The sequence below is a fragment of the Clarias gariepinus genome, chromosome 6 (genome assembly GCF_024256425.1).
Source record: "Clarias gariepinus isolate MV-2021 ecotype Netherlands chromosome 6, CGAR_prim_01v2, whole genome shotgun sequence".
Lineage (NCBI taxonomy): Eukaryota > Metazoa > Chordata > Actinopteri > Siluriformes > Clariidae > Clarias > Clarias gariepinus.
Genome location: NC_071105.1, coordinates 18325411 through 18347258, shown reverse-complemented (window position 1 = coordinate 18347258; position 21848 = coordinate 18325411). Strand labels below are relative to the sequence as shown.

Below are 21848 nucleotides of genomic sequence, written 5' to 3'. Positions count from 1 at the left end.
AGTTGATTTTTTTTTATTACTCAGGTAAGAGTAGCTGAACTTTAAAATAATATTACTGAAGTAGAAGTAAAAAGTAGTCATCCAAAATATTACTTACTGTAAGTATGAGTAAAAAATTATTTGATGAAAAGATACTTAAGTAACTACTTCAATATATTAGTGTATATACACAATCTTGCAGTTAGTATAGAATTAATTTTCATGTTTGTGAAATTATATGTTAACTTTAATTGTACATATAATGTTACTTTAACAGTCTATGAATATATAAGTATATTTCAGTCTAAAATCAATCGCCAAAACACGTGTTGTACATTTTTATGCATCCTAAAAATATGATGCATCCCTGAAATTATCTACAAAGCATGTTTCGCTTGCAAAAGAACAAACACTTCAGCATATACACAGTATATACTAATGTGTACACTAATGCGATTCATAGTTATTTAAATTATGTGCTATATATTTAGTAAATGAAGCAAAAATACTACTGAGATTACTCATAAATGATTAAGGAAAGAAATTATCACTTACAGTAACCCTACCCACACTTATAGTTGGCTGCTTTAACCTTGTGACACCCTGTCTCTGTGTACATTGCATTTTCTCCTCAATGTTTTCTCTATTTGTGCTTGATAACTATGAACCTAATCAATGCATTCAAACAGGAAGAGGTTTGGCAAAATAATTATACCTATTGGTTTTTATGTAAGTGCTGCAAAAGTATATATGTAGTTAAGAAATTTACATGTCTTTATAAAGACATTTGGGTATCTTAACAATTTAGTACGAATGTGTAGTGATTTTGTAGTAAATTATACTCCAGGAGAATAGTCAAAACTTAATTGTAAAAAATATTATATACAAATATATATTTTTTACTATCCTAGGGTTATACTAGAAGCAATAATAAATGCAAAGAAAACCATGCGTCACATTGTTACCCCAGTCTACTGTCCAAGTACAGTAAATTAACCAGGAAATACAGTAGGAAGGTTTTTATTATCATTATAATAAGAAGCCTAAGTGGAAATGTTGGTTGAAACTGTGGGGTAAAAAAAACAAGTCAGAAAAGAAATAACCTGGGAAGCTGCACATGTTAGATTTTCTAGAACTAAACAAAGACAGGACTAAGACCTGGCCAGATGGTCTGTCTGTCCACCTGGGATTTGGAGTCGATGTGCGATTTCTTCCAATTTCCATCTCTCTCTCTGTACGAACCCGTTGCTTTTTCTTTGCAGGAAATAACACCTGGGGTTGAGCTGCCCTGGAGAACCAACAGAGTACAAAGTCCACCCAACTCCACAAAACAGAGTTGCTGCCTATATTGTCTGGTAGATGGGAAAGGGTACAGTCCTGTTTTTTTGTGAGGAGTTTGTCAGCAAACACGATGCCATGTCAATTTGGATTGCTTCATCTATCAGACCTTTGTGAAACAGAAAAACACTAAAATGGCCAAAGGGATAATAATTGATTTAAAAAGGTACATAATAGCAACAACAACAAGCAGATTTACAGAATTAAAAGAAAATGATGAAAATGTGTATGAAATGTGAGAAAATATTTATGAATCAAAATGATCAGATTGTCCCTGATGAACAACCCGAGGAAGAAACCTTGAATGGAACCAGACAAAAACAGCAAAGACATATTTTTGCCTAGTGCAAATTCTACAAGTTGCTCGTCAAAATTTGCAACTTAACCATTAATAATGCCCTGGAACATGACCACATTTTATTTACTATAAAATTAGCTTTACCTTCTGATACCCAGACACAGCTGTTGTGTTTATTACTAATTTTACCTAATGTTAATCTTTATTTGCAACTAATAATATGAACCTAATTTATGTCTTTGACCCTGAAGAAGTTTGGCAAGAATTATATCTAATGGTCCTCATATGAGCATTGTACAAGGATACATGACCAATAAGAAAATGTCATGTCCTCATATGAGGGCTTTTGGGGCTTAAGTAGGTAAGTCAGTAAGAAAAGAATGAGCCATGGATCTGAGCACCACAGAGAGAGCAATACCCACTAAAAGAACATTTATCTAAAAAATAAGGCAATTTTCATTACACTGCCTTTTCACAGGAGCCTCATCATATTGGCAGAAAATGATCTTGCACATGCAATGGTATGATTGGGTTATATCTCACCAACCTGGTACGACTAACCCTGCAGTTCATGTTCTCCACAAAAACAATTCAATTCAGTTTAATTTAGTGGGATTTTAGCAATGGGCGTTGTTGCAAATAAAAAAATATGGAAATTAAAAAAAAAATGGAATATATATATACATTATATATATATATATATATATATATATATATATATATATATATATATATATATATATTCCCCTCAGTTTGCCAAATGTAATTGTAGAATTCTAGAACTTCAAAGAATTATAGATAAATCATTATAGATAAAAACACCAAGGGAAAAGTTAATTGTTCATTCAAGCAGTGAGATCAGACATACCAACTCCCAGCAAACTCCCAGGAGTTCCTGGGAGGCCAGTTTTTCATCAGTGACAGTGATGCCAAACCAGCAGTTCAATGGAGAAAAAGGAAAAAGTGCAGAAATCAGTTTTTTTTAGTAAAAGGAAGGCAAATGGGCAATACGGTTTAAAATGGGATGATCCTAACCCTCTACCGCTGAAACGCCATGGTGAGTCACTGCTAGACCTCATATGGAATGGAGGAGTCTATGTACTGTAGTAGTATTATATAGTAAATTTCAACAATTCAGCTGCCACTTAAAATATCAAGCCACTTAAGAAAGTGATCTCGGACAGTGATACCCAATATAGTCTATATTTGTAGCAGCATAAAGTTTTATACACACTACATCAAGCCCTCTTGCAGAGAAAAAGTGGAGCAAACAGTCAATATTTTGTACAGTTAATATTCTTGACAAGAAACATGTATCTAACTTTTTGAGAGGGGCATTCAAGTCAAACCAGACTTGTGATAAAATTTCAAATAACTTAATTCATAAAACTGATTAACATTTACAGAAGGTTTTCACCATAGTATGGTGATTATACTTTGACACTGTGATCCTGGCTGACGTGGCTTGGAGGCCACTGCAGTTGTACGAGTACGAGTGACCTGCTCTCAGGAAAAAATGTCCTGTTGTGTTTATGCAGGACAATGCATAGGCTCATACTGGCCACCTGACCTCTTGAATCTTACAAAAGCTCGGCTAAGAGTTATTGCCACATCCACTATACAGTCCTGACCTCGCTCTAAGTTATTCCTCATGTTTGGGCCATTAAAGGAGTTCTTGGGAGGCCAGTTTTTCATCAGTGACAGTGATGTAAAAACCAGCAGTTCAGTAATGGATCCGGCATCCTGAGAAATCTTTCTACCTTGATGGAATCTAAGCAACAGGGAAATGCTAGCAAATCAAGCATTGCTACAAGACATTGATATGCTTAAAAAATGTGCTTGTTACTGCTGACATACTCTGCTGATACAGACCCTCAACACCACACTTAACTTAATGCATAACAAGTATTTAGTATCGAAACACAACATATAAGCACATGTTCCAAAAGTTTAATGCTATATGTCAATATTGAATGCCAATCGGTGAAAAATGCTGGGAAGGGATATACAGGACGGGGTGTTCTATCACAACATTCTAGGACAGCAGACACATACTCCTCCTTGCCAGCAGAGGTCATGTCATCAGTGTTCAACTATTGTTCTCTTTCTGTTCTTTGAAATCCCCGTTCATAATCTACATAAGAGCACTGGTTTCCAGTGTGGTTTTGCAAAGTTTTACACTAATTACTAGTCATGTAATTTCTAAGTCATATTGTAATGGCCTTGCTTTGTACTTTTAACTTTTTTGCTATTCTTTGTATTACCACTTCCTTGTATTATCCACTAAAATTAAACTAAATTCAATTAAATTTTATTTACATAGTAATACAAAGCATGCAGCTCTGTGTGGTGTAAAATTTTAATACACGGATTTAGTCAAATTGACAAATTACCCAAATTTGTGAGGTTGAAAAATAATGATGTTGGTATTTTTGCATAAAATGTTAAAGGCTTAAAATTACATTTTCATTTGAAATATACAACCACAATAAATTTCACAAAATTCAAACATTGTAAATGCTGTAGAAATTTGTTCCATTCAGTTACAATTGCAGTGCAGAACAATTTAGACATATTTATTGTGGTTATATATATATTTTTTTTTTGTGCATGTGATGCAACATGCTATTTTGCTTTAAGGATTTTCGGAGCTGTTATACTTCCATAGGTGTAGTAATTAGCACTGTGACCATATAAGTGAGTTGGGGAATTAGTGAGAAGCAGCTTTAAAGAAATACAAATATACAGTACTTTTTTTTTTTTATATCAGATTTAAATCTGTAATAAACAAGTCAGTGGTGAAAGTGGCATGTCTCCGTGAGAAGATGAGAGCACATGGAATGATATTAGAGGAAGAAACCTTGAGAGTAATCAGATGCAATATGAACCCATTCTCTTAGTGTTGATATTGGGGTTATTTTAGTGGATTGAGTATAGTGTAGCGTGTATAGTGTAATGACAAGCACAATATAAACAAGGTAGCTTGAAAGGAATACAGTACAGTAGGTGTGAAAGAGTCCACTTATACAAAGACATGGTCACAATCTAGGGTAAACACATTAATTGCAAGATGCAACTGGAGAATTAAAGAGAATCTATATTTATCAAAAACTGAGCACAATTTATTTGCAAGGACACAAAAAACTTTGTGTAACTCGTGGATTTTTTATAAGAATGTAGAATTTTTTTTTTTTTTTTTTTTTACAAGAATACATTAAAGTTAAGATATGGCAGTGGTGATCTAGGCTTGCTATTTTTTTCCCCAGATTCGAGTTCTGCCGTTGGTGAGTTTGGAACACCCCATACTACCCAGCCACTGCATGCAGTTCTGGTCCCATTTAAGAAATTTTAATTTGTTAAATGTGTTAAATGTTTGAGATTACATTGAGATTTGATATTATAAAACTACTTAATCTGTTTCTGTTAACCAGTTTGTCATGCATTTCTTTATTGCAACAATGCATGTTTATAATACAGTACATTTGCGTGTAAAGTAAATCTGAGTAGCTTAAAATTGTGATTAATCATGATTAATCACAGACTATAACTATGTTTAACTAGATACAACTTTTGAATCGATAGACAGCACTAATTAAAAAAACATTATTTGCATTTTTTTTGGAAGTTACAGTATGATGCTTTATAGTTTGTGACCTTTGTCCATTTTCGAGCACAGTCTTTAGGTGAGTTTACTGTGCCCCATTTCCTGCTGTTGGAGAGAGGTCAGCTAGAACGATTTAGTTGATTGCGTTTAAAATTAGGCACTGCATTCTTCATTTCTCTCTGGTGAGCTATGTTTGTGCCAGCATGCAGCACTGGCCTATTGTCAGCTCATTCCCATCTGTGCCCGAAAGACACATAATCAGTCAGCACCATGACCCTGTCAATTCATGACAAAGGCACATGACCATGAGAGCTGCCTCTTCGAAGGAGCAGATTAATCATCAAAAATGCACAAACAAAATATTGATACATGTGCATAAATTTTAAACACATATTGGTGTCTCTTTTTTCATAATTAAGGAAGATATTGTTGTATTGTAGTATCACATTTGCTGTGAGCAGTGCAGTGGGTAGGTCATTGTTATTTCTGCAATTGCTTTAAATTTGTCTCATATTGTTATTTTTATGAAAATAAGCAGTATGTCACGTAGGAGGTCAGCAGAGTACACTCATTACCTAGTTTCTACTAATGCTGTTACCATGGTAACAATCTAAATATAGGAATAAAAAAAATGCAAATGGTCTTTTAACAGCATAACATATAACAAAACACTTAAAAACATATATCATTAATAAATAAAAGCAGGTTAGTAAAAAATGAAACATAAGAATATCTTTCTGTTTTGAAATATGTAGAGAAAAACATTTTGTAAATTTTGTCAAGTGTTAAACATTGTGTTTGGCTTTGTAGAAAGTGTAATATACACCAATGAGAAAAACTAGTGTTATATATGGGGTCAGCCTTTCAATCGCATCAAAGGACTTCCTACTGTCAATAACTAAATCAATATCTCATTACTGCATGTCTTTCTCTCACTCTTGTGCTCATTCTGTCTTTTACCTTTTTGGTTTCTTTCTTTTTCCTTTCTCTTTGTCATTCTCCTTTCTCTCTCTCTTAGGGCCCTTTTCCTAATTTTTCACAAAAAATAAATCAGTGTCAGACTTTTGTGATCACTATTAAATTATTTTTGTTGGACAATTTATTAAGTCCTTTATTTAGATGATGTGCTGTGCACAATGAAATGTCAACTGGCTGGTTTACATTTAGCGGCCACAACTGAGTAGCAATGGTGACAACCGCCATAAAACCTTTCTTACAAAAAGTAACAGGACAGGATATTTATGTGAAACAGACAGTTGTATATCTGACAGCCCTTAACAGCCCACACATGTACAAACAAAAGACTGGAAGTGGTCGCCTTCGCTTTATAATTTCATTGCTCAGACACACATATTGTAGCTAAAATAACGCAGCAACTGAATTAAAAGACTTTATAATTATCATATTTTGTTAAAAAAACTACATTTATTTTAACTAATCACTAAAATACAGTGTATGCTATTGTCTTTGTCAAACAGCTATGTTAACTGCATTCCATGAATGTCACATTGTTTTATTTCAGACTCATTAAATGAGCTGTAAAGAGAAGCAGGAACTCCTGTTTAGCAGTCACATCACTGTTGATCCTCATGACTTTTCAGCTAATTAAATACCAATAATGTGACAACCAGAAATGCTCTGAATTTCAATATGTTGTGATGAGTTGTATCTTATATTTAATATGCTGTTACAGAAGGTTGTTAGAGTAAGAGAGAATCAGGATCTGCTGATTGTGTTTAAAGAAAATGTTTTGGGGGGGATTTAATTAAAATTAAAGTAATAATTTAAATTACAACAAAATAATATGGGCAGGTTAAATTACTTAGAGATTAATTTGGGAGTGCAATAGTGTAGCAGCATCATTAATCTTCTTTCTTTTAGTTTTTTATTGTGTTCATATGTTTGTGTATGTTAAACTGAAATAATTCAATTTAATTTTTTCATTTCAGACTTTACAAGTTTTCAACTAAAATAAAATATTTTTTAAATGAGTTGTTTATTAAATAAAGTAAAAGGAAAAAATGGCACAACATGAAAATGAAAGAAAAAGATCCTAACTCACAAGGTGAGGTCACACATTAAAATATTTTTAAATGTCTCAGCTGCTGTACTAGAAGTGTTGCACAATATTCAAAGAAAGTGCAGAGCAAACAGAGCTAATTTATAAGTCATCTTTCATTCTCTGGAAAAATTATATCAATCTAACAAAGGTGTAATCTTAAACTTCCATAAGCAAAGGCATTTTTTTTTATCGGTTATTGCTATGTGCAAACAGACCAGCACATCCTCAGTCTGTATGCAGTGGTGTCATAATTAAAATATTGTTTTTATGTCTTATTTTTTTCTATTTATTTATGAAATTAAAAAGAATGTTTTTTCCAAATCTTTCTGATTGTATTTAATGATCCTATCCTAGTGAAATAGAACAAGAATGTTTGCTTGATACAGACTCCAAAGCACTGGTATGAGATGCTTTGTATAAAGGCATTACTAAAATGCTATCCAACTAAACAAAAGTAAGCTTTTGTCTGTACATTGGTCAAAACCCGCTTTTTCAATGATATATTTATGTTTCATACATTGGAAGACCTGAAACCAGTCTCAGAAAATTTTCTGTCTGTATGTCTGCATGTCTGTACAGTATATCTGTACATCTGTTTAAACAGATTTTATCCCAGCATCACGCAGAACTGACTGGACAGAATTAAATTAAACCAAAATAAAAATGTTTTTATGTACAGTTTACAGTGTATAGACAGAGTATTTTCACAGTTGAAATAACGGCACTGAAGTGGTACTGTATAAATGAATTTTAACACACTGGAGTCATTTTAAGACAAAACTTCGACTTTATCAAATCTATTTTTTCCATTCGTCATCTGTGATTTGCTCTCTGATTAACGAACAGGTACAACTCAGTATAAACAAGGTACAAGATACCAAACCTTATGAAATGTTATTTCTTTGCATTAATTAAGTAGGCAGAGAGTTTTGCTGTACAAAAAGACAAGCAAACATGTATGTGGGCTTAAACCCGAAATAATAATTTCACTGATTACATTTAAGCTAATAAGCTCATTTTTAGCTTTAATCCTTTAACTACAATATTTCTTAAAACTCTTTAACTGTCAATGACGAGTACTAATGCTAGTAAAACATAATTTAAATCTGAGAGTCTAATGATTGATCAACATGCAGTAATCCATGCAAACTAATCAAATTAATGTTTAGGTTAGTCAGTGTTCTTATGAATAAATTTATGCCCACTATGGAGAATGAGGTGTATATGAATGTTTTTCCAAATAAATCGTGTTTATATACAGATATACAGATGTTAAATGAGCCCCAATGTAAGCCGAATGTGGCACAGCCTAGCAATTACTTTACAAGTTTGAGTTTTTTTTCTAACTTTAACTTTTTGCTAAGTTTATCCACTCATGTTAAATTTATAATTTTCTTATAGTTACAAAACAAATGCAACTCACTAATCCTAATGCTTTTAGTTGATGGAAACCTGCAGGACTTGTTCGTTTCCTCAAAATATACAGAATTGACAGAATTATACACAAAGTAATAAAGTAAATAATAAACTAGTTTAGGACTGCTAAAAAGAAAACCTTGTGTCGATTCACAGTTTTGTCCTCAATCCAGCTCTCAAATTATGCCTCAAGACAGTCCTCAGTGCACTGCTCATATCATTAACCAGTCCTCCTAGTCAGTGCAAGAGAACATCAAGCCCAGTCCTTATTCAAATTAGTTGTCTACCAAGCCCTCGAACCATTAATTAGATCTTCAATGCAACCCTATACCCAGCTCTCAAATGGATCCTCATATCGGCTGTCACATGCTCAACTCAGCAATCAAATACAGCCCACTAACTCATTTCATTTAACCCATGGAAACATACAAAAGTAATACTGAAAAAGCCCACTGTACCTACTACTCAATACTGTCACACTACCATCCCAGCCGAATTCATACCACCCCCAGAGTGTACAGAGCCTGTTATAAAGTGTGGGCTGGCATCTCACAAGGTTGAAACACTGGGTAAAATTCAAGATTCATGCTATATTAATCTCAGTGGAAATGACTTATGATCAAAGCCCAACAAACTCCAATCACATCCTTGTTAAAAACCTATTCTTTAAAAAAAAATAATGATTACAATAATATATTGTAAAATTCTTTATTAATTATTTAATACTCTATTAAAAGTAATAGAACTATTCTATACTTTACTGTTACTATAAGTAGTATCATGATGGCAAATGCAAATCTGGGGTAAGATTAATAAATCGCTCTGGGGTCTGAGGCCTTTCTAAAAAATTTCACTTATTTATACAGTATAGAGCACAAACTGGGCTTTTATAATGTGGCTAAGGTAAAAATGTTAAATTCATGTGCGATTTTAAAATTTGACTTTCATTCAGGCTAAATTGTTAAGATTAAACAGGCTAGGGTCAGGATATCAGCACCAACATGAACTACTGTAGGCAATAACTATAAACATTGCACCAGAAAACAGGAAACAATACTATGATGAGAGTAAAAGGCTTGGTAACGAAAGGTAATGAAAAGCTGAGCACATTAACTGCAGTTAAATGAATGGATATGAGATATTGTGTGTGTTGTAACTGATTCCAGGTGAATGGGATCTGTAAGCAGGTTTTGAACATGAGAGATGGGAAGTAGAGATTTTAGTGATGTTGTTTGTGGGCCATATGATGTGGAGATGAACTTTAAATCCAGCATTCAAACAGTAGTTATTTTACCAATCTTTTTTTTCTTACTCTTTTGAAGTTAATAAAACATGCAATGCTCAGAGAAATGAAAAAGCAAAACAAGAGCTATCTCAAAACTACAGACCGCACTAAGCATGTTAAATGTTAAAGTCCATGACAGCAAAATTAGAAGAAGACTGAACAAGTACAGTTGCCTTGTAGGGGAGAAATCTCTTCTGTCTAGAAAGAACATGGAAGAAAAACTGTATCTAAACAAACCTGCATCTGACCTTAATGCCCAACGCCATGTTACCTTATACCCACTGTCAACACCTCATACCCATTGTCAAGCACTGTGTAAATAATCATAGGGGTGATTATTTGGGCTTGTTTTTGCAGCCACAGGATCTGGGCACATTGAGGTCCAGACCTCAACCCAATTGAAAGCTGTCGCAAGGCTATGCATAAGCAGATGCCCAAAAACCTCAAAGAAGTAGTGTTGTAAAAAAGAATTGATCGAAACTGATAAAGAGACTGATAAAGATACCTTCTTTAATGGATCTTCAATAGCTTGTAGATCCACCTTTAGCAGCAAATACTTGAAGTTATTGCTGCTAATGGTGGATCTACTGTACAAGCTATTGAACCAAGTGGGTACACAGTATTGCCCTCATGTTTTTTTTTTCTTTTTGGCTTCATTTTTGATGAATAAATAATGGCACAATTAAAAGAGTTATATGTTGTTGTTTGTCTAAGGTTGTATTTGCCTAATACTAGTACCTAGTAGGATTATTTTTATGATGTTATTTCATCAACAAAAAACAACAACATAGAACTAAAAGAGGGGCCACTGACACATGATTATAATGTACTGTATGTGATCCACAGTAAATCTTTCAAGGAAAACGGTGCATAATTCTGTATGCACTGTGTATACATTTTTTTTTATTCTCATGATTTTGGTCATTTGGTGGTCAATGCACATTTCTAACTTTTTCTCTTTAGGCTTATCTTGTGTGTTCCTGGGGAAATAATAACTTAGAAATTAGAAAAAGAAAACTGGACATTTTTCAAGGTTTTGAAAATAGAAAAAGACCTGTTGTATGCATTGATAATTCTGCCAAGAGCAACTCTAGCAGTGAGTCTGGCCTTTGAAGTGCTTGCAGTAGGGAACTCAGAGTTTTATGGTGGTGTTGTTTCAATAACAAAAAAAAATCTGAATCAATCTTTCTCACTCTTGCTCATGCACTCGGTGAGTAGTTGCATGTGCATGTGTGTGTGTTGTACAGACATCAAAGGTATGTAATAAAAGCAGTTCTTGTACTTTCTATAAAATATAATCCTCCCTGAAGATGAACACCCTAACAACAATTTTCTTGTGTGAATTTTCCAATTTTTATGATGGGCCTAAACGAAAAGTCAATATTAAAATATATTCAGGATAAGGGAACTTTTATTGCTTAGACAATTTTAAATAAAACATGTGATCGCACTGTTTGTGAGTCCTGTTTTTTGAGGTTACTTACGTTTTTACAGCATAATTGATTAGAAATGGTAAAACGTCAGGATCCCTTAGGCTTTCTTAAAACATTCCTCTCTGAAGGCTTCTCATGGAAATTCCACTTAAAACCTTAGTGCAGGTGAAACACTCAGAGGAAGAGCATGTGCTGGAACAACAACCAGCAGTTGTAGAGTAAGTAATCAGGTTTGTTCTATCATCAACAGAATATGCATCATTCCTGTCTCTTCACTGCACATGGTGGAGACTTTCTGATTCTGATGAATAACACCTACCCTTTAAAAAAAACTGGCCTGTTCCAGTTTTAAGCGCAATTTTTTAAATAGATCTTGTTATTGATAATACAAATACAGTATGCATGAGAAAGGATAGTGCATTGGCATGAGTACATAGTTCTAATGTAAATAAAGTGCAAAAAAAGATACTACTACCACCACCACCACTACTCCTCCTACTACTACTAATAATAATAATAATGATAATGATAATAGTAATAAATAAGGTAAATGCAAACATAAATTGCTTGTTGCCAGCAATTTCACAGGTGATCAATACAGGATAGCATTTTGTTTACCATCTAGCAGCAGTTTAAGAGGGAAATAGTGCAGAAACAGCTTTGAGTGAGAGCATATTTGTGTTTGTTAGAGTGTTTGTGCTTGTTGGTTGTATGAGTCCAGTTCATGGATTTTAAGTCTGACTGTGTGGGTTTTTATGGCGCAGTACATTTTGCCAAATGGCAAGAGGCTAAAAAGTTTTTGTAAAGACTATGTGTGCTTACCACAATGCAGGTGGATTTGTGGATGCGGTGTCAATAAAGGTTGCAAGAAAGACCTCAAAAGGCTGTCTTTACTATCTTGTGATCTGAAATAGTGCAATTTTAAATCCAAGATGCTTAGTCTATTGGTCCTCTGTAGAATGTGGTGAGGACAGGGTTGGGGGATGATTGTGTTTTTCAGCCTCCACAGAAAGTAGACCAGTTAAGGTTCTCCGCCACGTGAACACCAAATAATTTGTTGGTCTTGATCACCATGGCTGTCTAAGCCATTGATGTCCAGTGGAGAGTAGGCATCCTGTGCTCTCCTAAAGTCAAAAAACATCTCTTTAATTTATCCACGTCCAGATACAGGATGTCGGCTCTGCACCAGTCCACTGCAGCACCTCTCTGTGCAATGACTGGTCGTTCCTGCTGATTAGTCCCACCATGTTCATGTCATCAGCACTCGGTAAGTGTCCTTTTCATCCAGGTAGGTTAGGGCCAGTTGGAGTTCAGTATTTAACATGAACTGCTATTTAACTGTATCAGAATTGTTTTGTATGGTGCAAAAAGACATTTTTATGTTTGGCACACAATACTCTCAGTGCCGTGTAGTGTTTTAAATTTTGCCAAGACTTGAAAAAACTTCCATGTGGCCACGGGAAGTGTAGCATGAATGTGGAGAAATCTAAAAACAAAATACAAAAGATAGTATTTCAAACGATTCGAGGAGAAAACATGACACTTCCATTAGGCAAAGACAAATAGATGATTTCCTTTGTGTCTGCTTCCTTGGGGAGAAAAATGTCCTTGGCACTTATTATTTTTATGGCATGATACATAAAATCTGTTATCATGAAAACCAGCCAACCACATCACGTAAATAGTAAATTTATGGTGCCATATTTGTGTGTGAATAATGGCTGCATTACTTTATCTGTCAGCCTGACCACACATCAGACACTTGTGTGTATGCATAAACCTAAAGAATTACTATACATTAGTCCTCCATTAGTCCTTTGTTTTCAACCTATTTAGTCATTTACCATAGAAAATAGAGTCTGTGTAAAAATAAAACGCACTGGTCAAATTTGCAGTATGGATGAGCATACCTTGGTAAATGACACTTAGTGTTTCTGGTCTACCATTATTCTCACATACAGTACATTCAGCCATGAATATAAAGTACACTATACTTAATATTTTTCATTATTTGCATTTCTCTTGCAGCACCATTTTTTTACTGCATAAATCTTTACATACAGAAAGAATATACTGTTTCTTTCTAAATGAATTGTGCTCTAAGAAATGTATATTTGTTAATATGTTGCTGTCTAAAAGCTGTAAACCTTATGCTCCTTATATGCAATATTGTTCACAGTTGTGGGTAAAACAAGTGTATTCATAAGTCCATTGGGACGTCATGATAAACAAGATCTGCGAACACTTCACTGAAGGCTCATTACAGTCACGCTCTGTTAGGCAAGGTTGATCTGTAGTTGAGTGACATTCAGTGACTGGCTAGTTCATAGCAGAAGGGAGGGTGACAGATTTAGTGAAGGAAGGGAAAGAAACTGCAATGTGCACTGAACTGTGCTCTTTTCATTATCTTGCTACCAATCAATAACAGCTGCATTTCTTGCCAACAGAACATGACACACACACACACACACACACACATTACCTTAGAGAAGGGGAAGAAAAGAGGGCATGGGGATTTTTTTGGGCTCAAACAGAAGGATAAGGCAGTTAATTCTCACAGAAGCTTAACTTGGATTTCTGATCTGCAATGGCTAAAGTACTAACATGGTGAATATGCTGTTAAGAATGATCTGCTGCTTTGAGCATTGATTTCTTAATTCATTTTACACATTACTCCAATGGTCTGGTCAGGTTTATGATAGCCTGGAGCCTATCCCAAGAAGCACATCAGGAACACGGGGAACATAGTTAATTGCAGGGAATTTAACATATTTTGTTGTGTTCAAACCTTGATTCAGGTAAATGTACATGAACATGGGTTGAGCAGTACCAGGCCACTGAAACCTGGAGTATTTGCAGGTCCTTTCTACAAGTAATGTGTGTCTAAAGTGTAATTTTAAAGTTCTAATTTTGTTGTACTGTATTTTATCGGGAAATGCGTTTTGTACTGTAGGAATGTATATCTGGGAGGTCGGTGATCACTGATTTATTCTTCAGTTCAGTGTGCTGAAGTGCGTTAGGAGGGGTTGTGCTGGTTAATAAAGGAAACATAGTGCCCTCTACTGACCAAACGTTTCTATAATCACAGGCGTTATGAAAGACCAAATCTTTGTTGCCAAGTTACGATGATTTACTGTACAAGATCACGTGTAAAGTATTCTTTTATTAGTTGTGTATTACATTTCATATATTTTTATTAGTTTCTGCCTATTGAGTTATATTATAGTGACACAGAAAACACTTATTTTTTCAGAAAATGCTAATGCTAACAACAAAGAAATAATTAAACAATCACAATCCTCTTCGAAATATTCATATAATACTTTACCTAAATTATATGTTATAATGTTGTCACTTATTTTCACTTTTGTGAGTACAGATATAAAATCACATAGCAAAAAATAAATAACTACACAAATAAATAAACAAACAATACAACTTTAAATAGTCACAGTTTCTTCAAGATTAGTTTTTTCAAGTATAGTTCCAGTTTAAACAAAATTAATCAGTGGCTCATGTACAGGGTTCTCGTTTCGTGGCTATGTTTATTGAACTGTAATGGTTCTGAAGCCACGTATAACAATACAGTTGATATCCAGGTTCAGACTTGCGTGCAGCATTTTCACTCCTGGCATCTTTGGTGTAAAGTTTACCAAGGTGCTCATGGTCTCTCTGGGCTGTAGTGCAACACTGTAGCAGGGGAAAAGTGGACTTAATGTACATCAGTGTCATTAATGTTTTTTTTTTTTATAATTAAGTATAATAAATATATATATGGATATATTAGAAGACAATTTATAAACAGTTAATTGGCAGAGATTACATACTGTATAGGCAGACAATATAAAAGGTATAAAAGTGCTTTAAATATACAATAGTTTAAATCCAACATTCATGCGCTGTTTAACATATATACACTAAATACCAGAACATTCCGTTCAGTCTGCATGTCTACATTACAGGCATATTTACAGTACGTACAGTTCCTTTGTGTGTTTTTACAGTTTCTATAGTGACAGAACACTACAAGATGAGTTTCTGATCGTTTAGCTGATAGTAAAACTAAGGAATTGCTTAATGCTGATGACACTAAAGTTCCTTAAATAAGTATCTACCAAGTAGACACCACGCCCAGTTTAGGCATGTCTTATTTAGGTATTTAGTGGGTGGAAGTTGACATCATGACTGACGGAATAGTTTTTTGTTGTTGTTGTTGCTATCTCTCTATGCTGTGTGACACTTCTAGAAAGAATTTGCACACTCATTAACGGGACCACTCTGAATCACAATTCTTTAGCTTCTTTTTCTGTGAACTTAACTAGCTCAACCAAAATTGAGGCATAATCTTTAGAACGTATACTAGAAAAATAATCTCAGTAAGATGCTCTTGTGACAAGCCCCTCAATTCCAAAGAAAAAAGATGATCTTATTATTGCAGCACATTCAGGAAAGCAGGTACAGCGTTAGTGCAGAAAGGAGTGAGGTTAGAGTGAACTGCAGCAAACTGAGATTGAGCTGAAAAGCTTTTCACATACTTGATGAGCACTTTGTTCTCCAGCAGGCCTGAACCGGCCACAGTCAACACGCCCCTCACTGCCACGGAGAACGGATTGGTAAATGTCACCATAGCAACCTGGCGTCTGCGGACCGAGATGGCGCCTCTTTCCTCAACCTGGACAAAACAAACAGTGATGTTGTTACAAGGTCAGACAGCTAAAGTAAAGATAGTAAAGATTTCCATTGGAATAACATAAAATGATAAAAAGCTACTGTAATTGTTCTTGCTTGGTTAATCGTTTTAAAATTAAACATTTCTTTATGTTTCTTTATGCAGTCCTTTTTAATTAATGTATACTACAGTATATGCAGCACACAATATAAAGACAAAATTTCCCCGTTCTAACATATGTATACCCTGGATCTCATACCTCAATATTAATGGCTGGGCTGGTGATGTTAAACTCTTCAGATGCGAGGATTCTCTCCTGAGTAGCCATATCCATTATTACTGCTGCTAAATTGACTAGCTGATCATTCCCCAGTGCTGAATACTGACTGTATGTGATGTGGTGCTGTAGCACTTTTCCTGAGTAGCAAGAGAAAAAATATTAAACTATGGATAACATGATAAATGTTCTGGTTATTATTTGTGAATATAAAACAGAAAAAAATGATTGCAATTTTTTTTTTATGAACGCATTACATAGCCAGAAACTAGGGTTGGGGATGCATGATAAGTCTCTGGCATGTTCCATTTAACACAAAGACAAACAGTTTATAGTATGGCTTACATGAATACTTTCCCTCAATGTAAACATATCACGGACATCTAGTTAACATTGAATTAATGTCCAGACATATGAATTTAATTATTCTTTGCAAACATTCCAGCCAAATCGGGGTTTTCACCTCAAACAAACATCAGTTCTATACATTTAGACGAACATACTTCCACGGGGAGCAAGCTGGATGATGTTTTCAGCCTCCCAGAAGGTATCCAATGGACTGTGGTCATAGTGCTTTGGCTGAGCATTGACATATTCTCTTAGTGTCTTTGAAACACTGCTATGGTTAGTCACAGTGACTGAAAAGCAGATATTTTCTCCAAGCACGGGCACTCCAATAAGGCTCAGCTTCACAGAAAGATTTTGTGCTGATTCTATGTGTAAGGATACAAAAACAGTTAAAGTTTTATAAGTCATATCTCAAAAACAGCAAATAACAACAACATTGATAAAAAAGGTAACATTTCTTTAAAATGAACTACATATTAAAAAGACTTACTTGGAATTACTGATTTGTCAAATGGTGGTAGAGCTGCATTGATGGAATAAAAAATATTTTAGCAACATAGAAATGTTTTTAAAAAATTAAATACATATTTCTACCTCTTTCTGTCTGTTACTCGCTTTCCTATTTTCACCTTTTTTGTATTTGTACGTAGAAGTGATATTCTGTGGTCGGTTTGATCCCAGACTTTTAGTACATATGAGAACACCCACTCGGTCTGTCTCAGTGGTGCAGCTCACAACTTGTGCATGGCGCACAACGCACACACGCACATCAGCATTAACTTCAGCGTAGATGAATGGGACATCATAGGACATGTCAATCTGACGCTCCCGAATGGCTTTCACTGGAGCAGGACCACATCTGTATACTCCTATGATGGAACATGGATTGGTCGATCATACTTACACATTTCTAGACACAATTAAACCAATCTACATGTACATACTGATTCCAGATATTATGATAGGCTTTAGCTAGGGAGACAAAACTGACCTTCGCTTTTCTCCTGTGGAGTGGGGTCGACCGCCTGCCAGCCGTCAAAGCCTGGTCTCAGATCTCCTCTCTTCATCCAGCACTCTGCCCACACATGAAAGTTCCTGCCAGGAACATATTATAGTGTTTAACTTTCAGATTTCTTGTGCCTATTATAATTATCATCATCATAATAGTACTATAATTCCACTGACACTACTAACGCACAACTCACCAGATGCTGTCACGATTATGAGGCAGCTTTTCCCCTTTCTCTGTGTAATACTCTTCAATTACTAGGTTCCCATTAGTGTCATGAGCCGAGTTATAGTTGGTGACCACGCGAGATGGAATTCCCAGGACTCTCATTACTAATAAAGACACAGTTTAATTTTAAGGGTGGATACTCCCCAAAATAATTTTTTTATCAGCTCTGAAGGCATATATTATTCAGTACCTGTGCACATGACAGCAGCAAAAACCCAGCACTGTCCATATTTGACAGGTCTGAAACCAGAGTTGGCCCACTGTTTAAGTATGCTTCCACTGTCTGTCCACTCTGATGGGTTGACACCGTTGGTAAAATTATCTGACCAATTCCCTTGTAGCACACCACTGTCATCATTACTATTTATCTGTTAAAAAAACATTTTTAGTGCACAGAAAACAAACTAAGAGACATTTAAGAGAGGAGGGTGAGGACGATAATTTTCTCACCATAGCTGAGACAACTCTGCTGATGTAAACAGGGTCTGAGCGATTAACATAATCTTGCTTCCAGTTTTTCTTGTGTTCATTGCTCACCTGCAGCAACATCATACAGATCTCCAGGATACCACTTTCGTACTAAAAAAAAATACAGTACATAAAATGTTAGGTTACTGAACCTCCACTTACAGTAACAGCACCTTACAGTACCTACAGCATCTGCCAGCAAAGATCATGTTAAGGAAGGAGTACATACATATATTAAAGAATACATATTAAAAAACATATTGCTTCTTAGAGTGAATTTCAGACATGGATCAACCTTGTAGTTATGTGCTGAAAAATTAACATAAGTTTAATTCAGACGCTGGCTGTCAAAATGTCTGTGGCATATTTGGGTGTCACCTCATCACAATTATTAAAGAAACAGACAATGATTTAATGGTTATATGACTTCTTTAAAATACTAAAATAATCAGCCAACAGTACAGATTGAATTAATTATGTAGCATTCAATTGGAGGTTGCAATTAAAAATACAGTATAGCAGAGACATCCAACCCTGTAAAAACACATTTTAGAGAGAACCACAAAAAAAACTTAAGTCTACACACCCAGTCATACACGACGGGCAATTTGAAACACTAATCAGTCTACACTGCATGTTTTTAGACTAAAACCGGAGTACCCAAAGGAACCCCATAAAGCACAGGGAGAACATACAAACTCCATGCACACAGACAGGAGATGAGATTCAAATCCCTGATCCTGGAGGAACAGTACAAGACCACGGTGCTAACCACTAAGCTACCATGCTGTTCTATATTCTATTCTATTCTATTCTATTCTTTTTTTTATTATTTATTTTGTAGTTATCATTGAAGTTATGAGCTCTAATCCGACCAAATATATGTACAGTAAGTTTGAGCTTATCATTTAGGGCTTTCGCTGAGCATTTTGTTTGGTTTTCTCTGTTTAAATTTTTGGTGAAAACCAGATTTTAAAATGCTAGAACATTGTTTGAGGTTGAGATATTTCAGTTACAGATAGGCTGTAGGTGTAAGAACTAGTATAAGATGTCAAGGTCTGCAAAAATAGCAAACTGTAACCTGGGTATACAATTACATTTTCAGCTAGAAAGATCAAAGTGGACAGTAGGTTTTCATTTTAAACTGGTCTGATATTTGAGAACTGCTGATCTGATGATTTTATATACTACCTTAAAGGGTTTTAGTTTTAACCTCATTTAACCACGAAGAATTATAAAGGTCAAACCTTCCCAGAAGAGTAACACATTGAATTTTCACTCACCTGATCAAAGCCCCATGGTTTAAAGCTGATGTTTTTGGCTGTGCCCTGGTACAACAGTCCAAAGTCATTCCTCACATACTCTTCTCTCTGATCTTCTTCAGGCAGGTGGACGGAATCAGCTAAATAGCACAGACACACAGAACTTCAGTATTTTGTGTCATCTTCCCTACTCACATATTCTTTGGATAAATAATAAACCACAGATCAGTGGTATTATGTAATAGCAGATTGTTTCAGTGTACTGTATACTGTAACATTTCACATATAAATGTTTGTACAGTAACTTCAGAAAATTCCAGACTCACCTATGCACCAAGGATTACAGAGCAGGGTAAACTGTCCAACCCTGCCACTGTAAGAGCCAGCGCGAGACATGAACAAGAGATGGACCTGATACACTCCCACAATAGCAGTTGGTGGACTGTACACACACACAGAAGCCTTGTGAGGGACGCTGGTGTCAAACATGCCGTGTTGAAAGTAAGCAGACCACTGCGACTGAGATGTCGCTTTTGAGGAAGTAATAGGGATTTCATAGCAAAGACGATCTGCATGAAAGAATAAAAATAAAGAGTAGGAAAAGTGGTTTCTCGATAGACTGAAAAAATGGTGCATAGAGGGGTGGCTGTTTAAGCAAGAGTCTTAGACCCCTTTTCATATGTCTAAAACTGTTATAAAGTAATAGCATGTACTGTACATAAGCTCCTAAATGCAGTGGTTCATAGTGGTATCTATGAATGATAAATCATGGCTTTGTTAGTAGTGTCATCATCAGCATTTAAAGAAATTAATTAATTAATTAATCAGTCAATCAATTAACTGATAGTTTGAATTATGAGACATCCCTGTCCAAATGTAATTTGGCAAAAAAAAATTCTTCTGTAAGATGAGGGCAAAAATACATTTCTTTCAAATAAAGCAAAAATGTGGATTCATACCTAGGACTATTTTGAGCATAAGATCATCTTTGCTTGACATATAAGGGCAATTGAAGCACAGTGTGAGTCTAAAGTGCTGTCCCCTCCTCACTACCAAAGAATTGGTGCTTAGGCCTTCTGTCCTGTGCCACGCATGGTTCTGCGCTTCCTCCAGGCTGGCACGGATAAGTTTTAAACCTGCAAACACAAACAATACAGAACATTAACAAACAAGTCTATGATTATAGCATGACATTTTTCAAATGTAATCCTGGTAATCAGTTGGTCAACCTTAGCAAAAACCTGGATAACAATTACAGGATAATCTGCTTATACATTACTTAACTGTAGAAATATTTACCAGTGGTATAGTGCATCACAAGTCATAAACATAACATCAGTACAATACTAATGAATGATAGAATTATAGAAGCTCACCTTCCATTAGTGCTGTGTGAGGTGCTTAATGCTGTTTGACATAAGCGTATCATTCCTTTATATACTCAGCACAGTGCCACGCCTCCTAGATAAAATGTTACAAAGAATTTCTTGGGTAGTTGCATTGACATCAGCTGACAAACCTGCAGTGACGCCATTCCCAGTGCTAAAGTCACACACACATTGCGTGTGTATTTTTGCTGCAATTATCTGTATAATATTTTAAATAGTAGATTAGATCAGATAAGATTAGATTAGAAATTTGAATTTTCAAGCTATTTTTAGCTTATATTTTTAAAACCAATAAAAATTGTAGCAGTAAATTCTTCTTTGTGTTCCTTGTGTTTAGTTCTTTTTTTTCCTTTTCACGCGTATATGGATTTACTTTGAAAGCATAGCCTAACACACCCGAAGACACAGAGGTGACATGCCTGAGCATCACAAAAAAACTGAAATTGTTGAAACTTGAACAGGCAAGAGAACATCACAAAAATATGCTTAACCCTTGGGTGAGGTTGATAAATGTGGGCTTAAGTTTAACTGGCAATGTCTTACTGATGAGAAATTTTCTGTTTTCTATAGATGTGGCTTATAATGAGTAAGTTATAAGACTAAAAAGATATGTGTGTGGGGGGTGGGAAAAGTTGATAATCAAGTTATATAGTCTATTCACAGTGGATAACATCATTAAATGCATAAAAGGTGCTCTCCGTTGATGGTTGTTATTTTTATCAAAAGCATAGATAGTAAAATAGCATTATAATATAATAAAATATCCAGTGCATTATTATTATTA

At 35.0% G+C, this 21848-nt stretch overlaps 1 protein-coding gene across 1 annotated transcript; it reads right to left on the bottom strand.

The window, feature by feature from the left end:
• Positions 1-14551: 14551 nt before the first annotated feature.
• tgm5l (transglutaminase 5, like) lies at positions 14552-21097 on the bottom strand. The gene is made up of 14 exons (XM_053497986.1): positions 21053-21097; positions 20636-20812; positions 20003-20245; positions 19698-19816; positions 18397-18525; positions 18137-18314; positions 17915-18050; positions 17701-17804; positions 17339-17578; positions 17200-17232; positions 16865-17074; positions 16344-16501; positions 15951-16087; positions 14552-15105 (listed from the first exon to the last, which is right to left on the bottom strand). The coding sequence occupies exons 1-14, from the start codon at positions 21057-21059 to the stop codon at positions 14961-14963; spliced, it is 2016 nt and encodes a 671-aa protein (XP_053353961.1). The 5' UTR covers positions 21060-21097; the 3' UTR covers positions 14552-14960.
• Between the last annotated feature and the right edge of the window lie 751 nt (positions 21098-21848).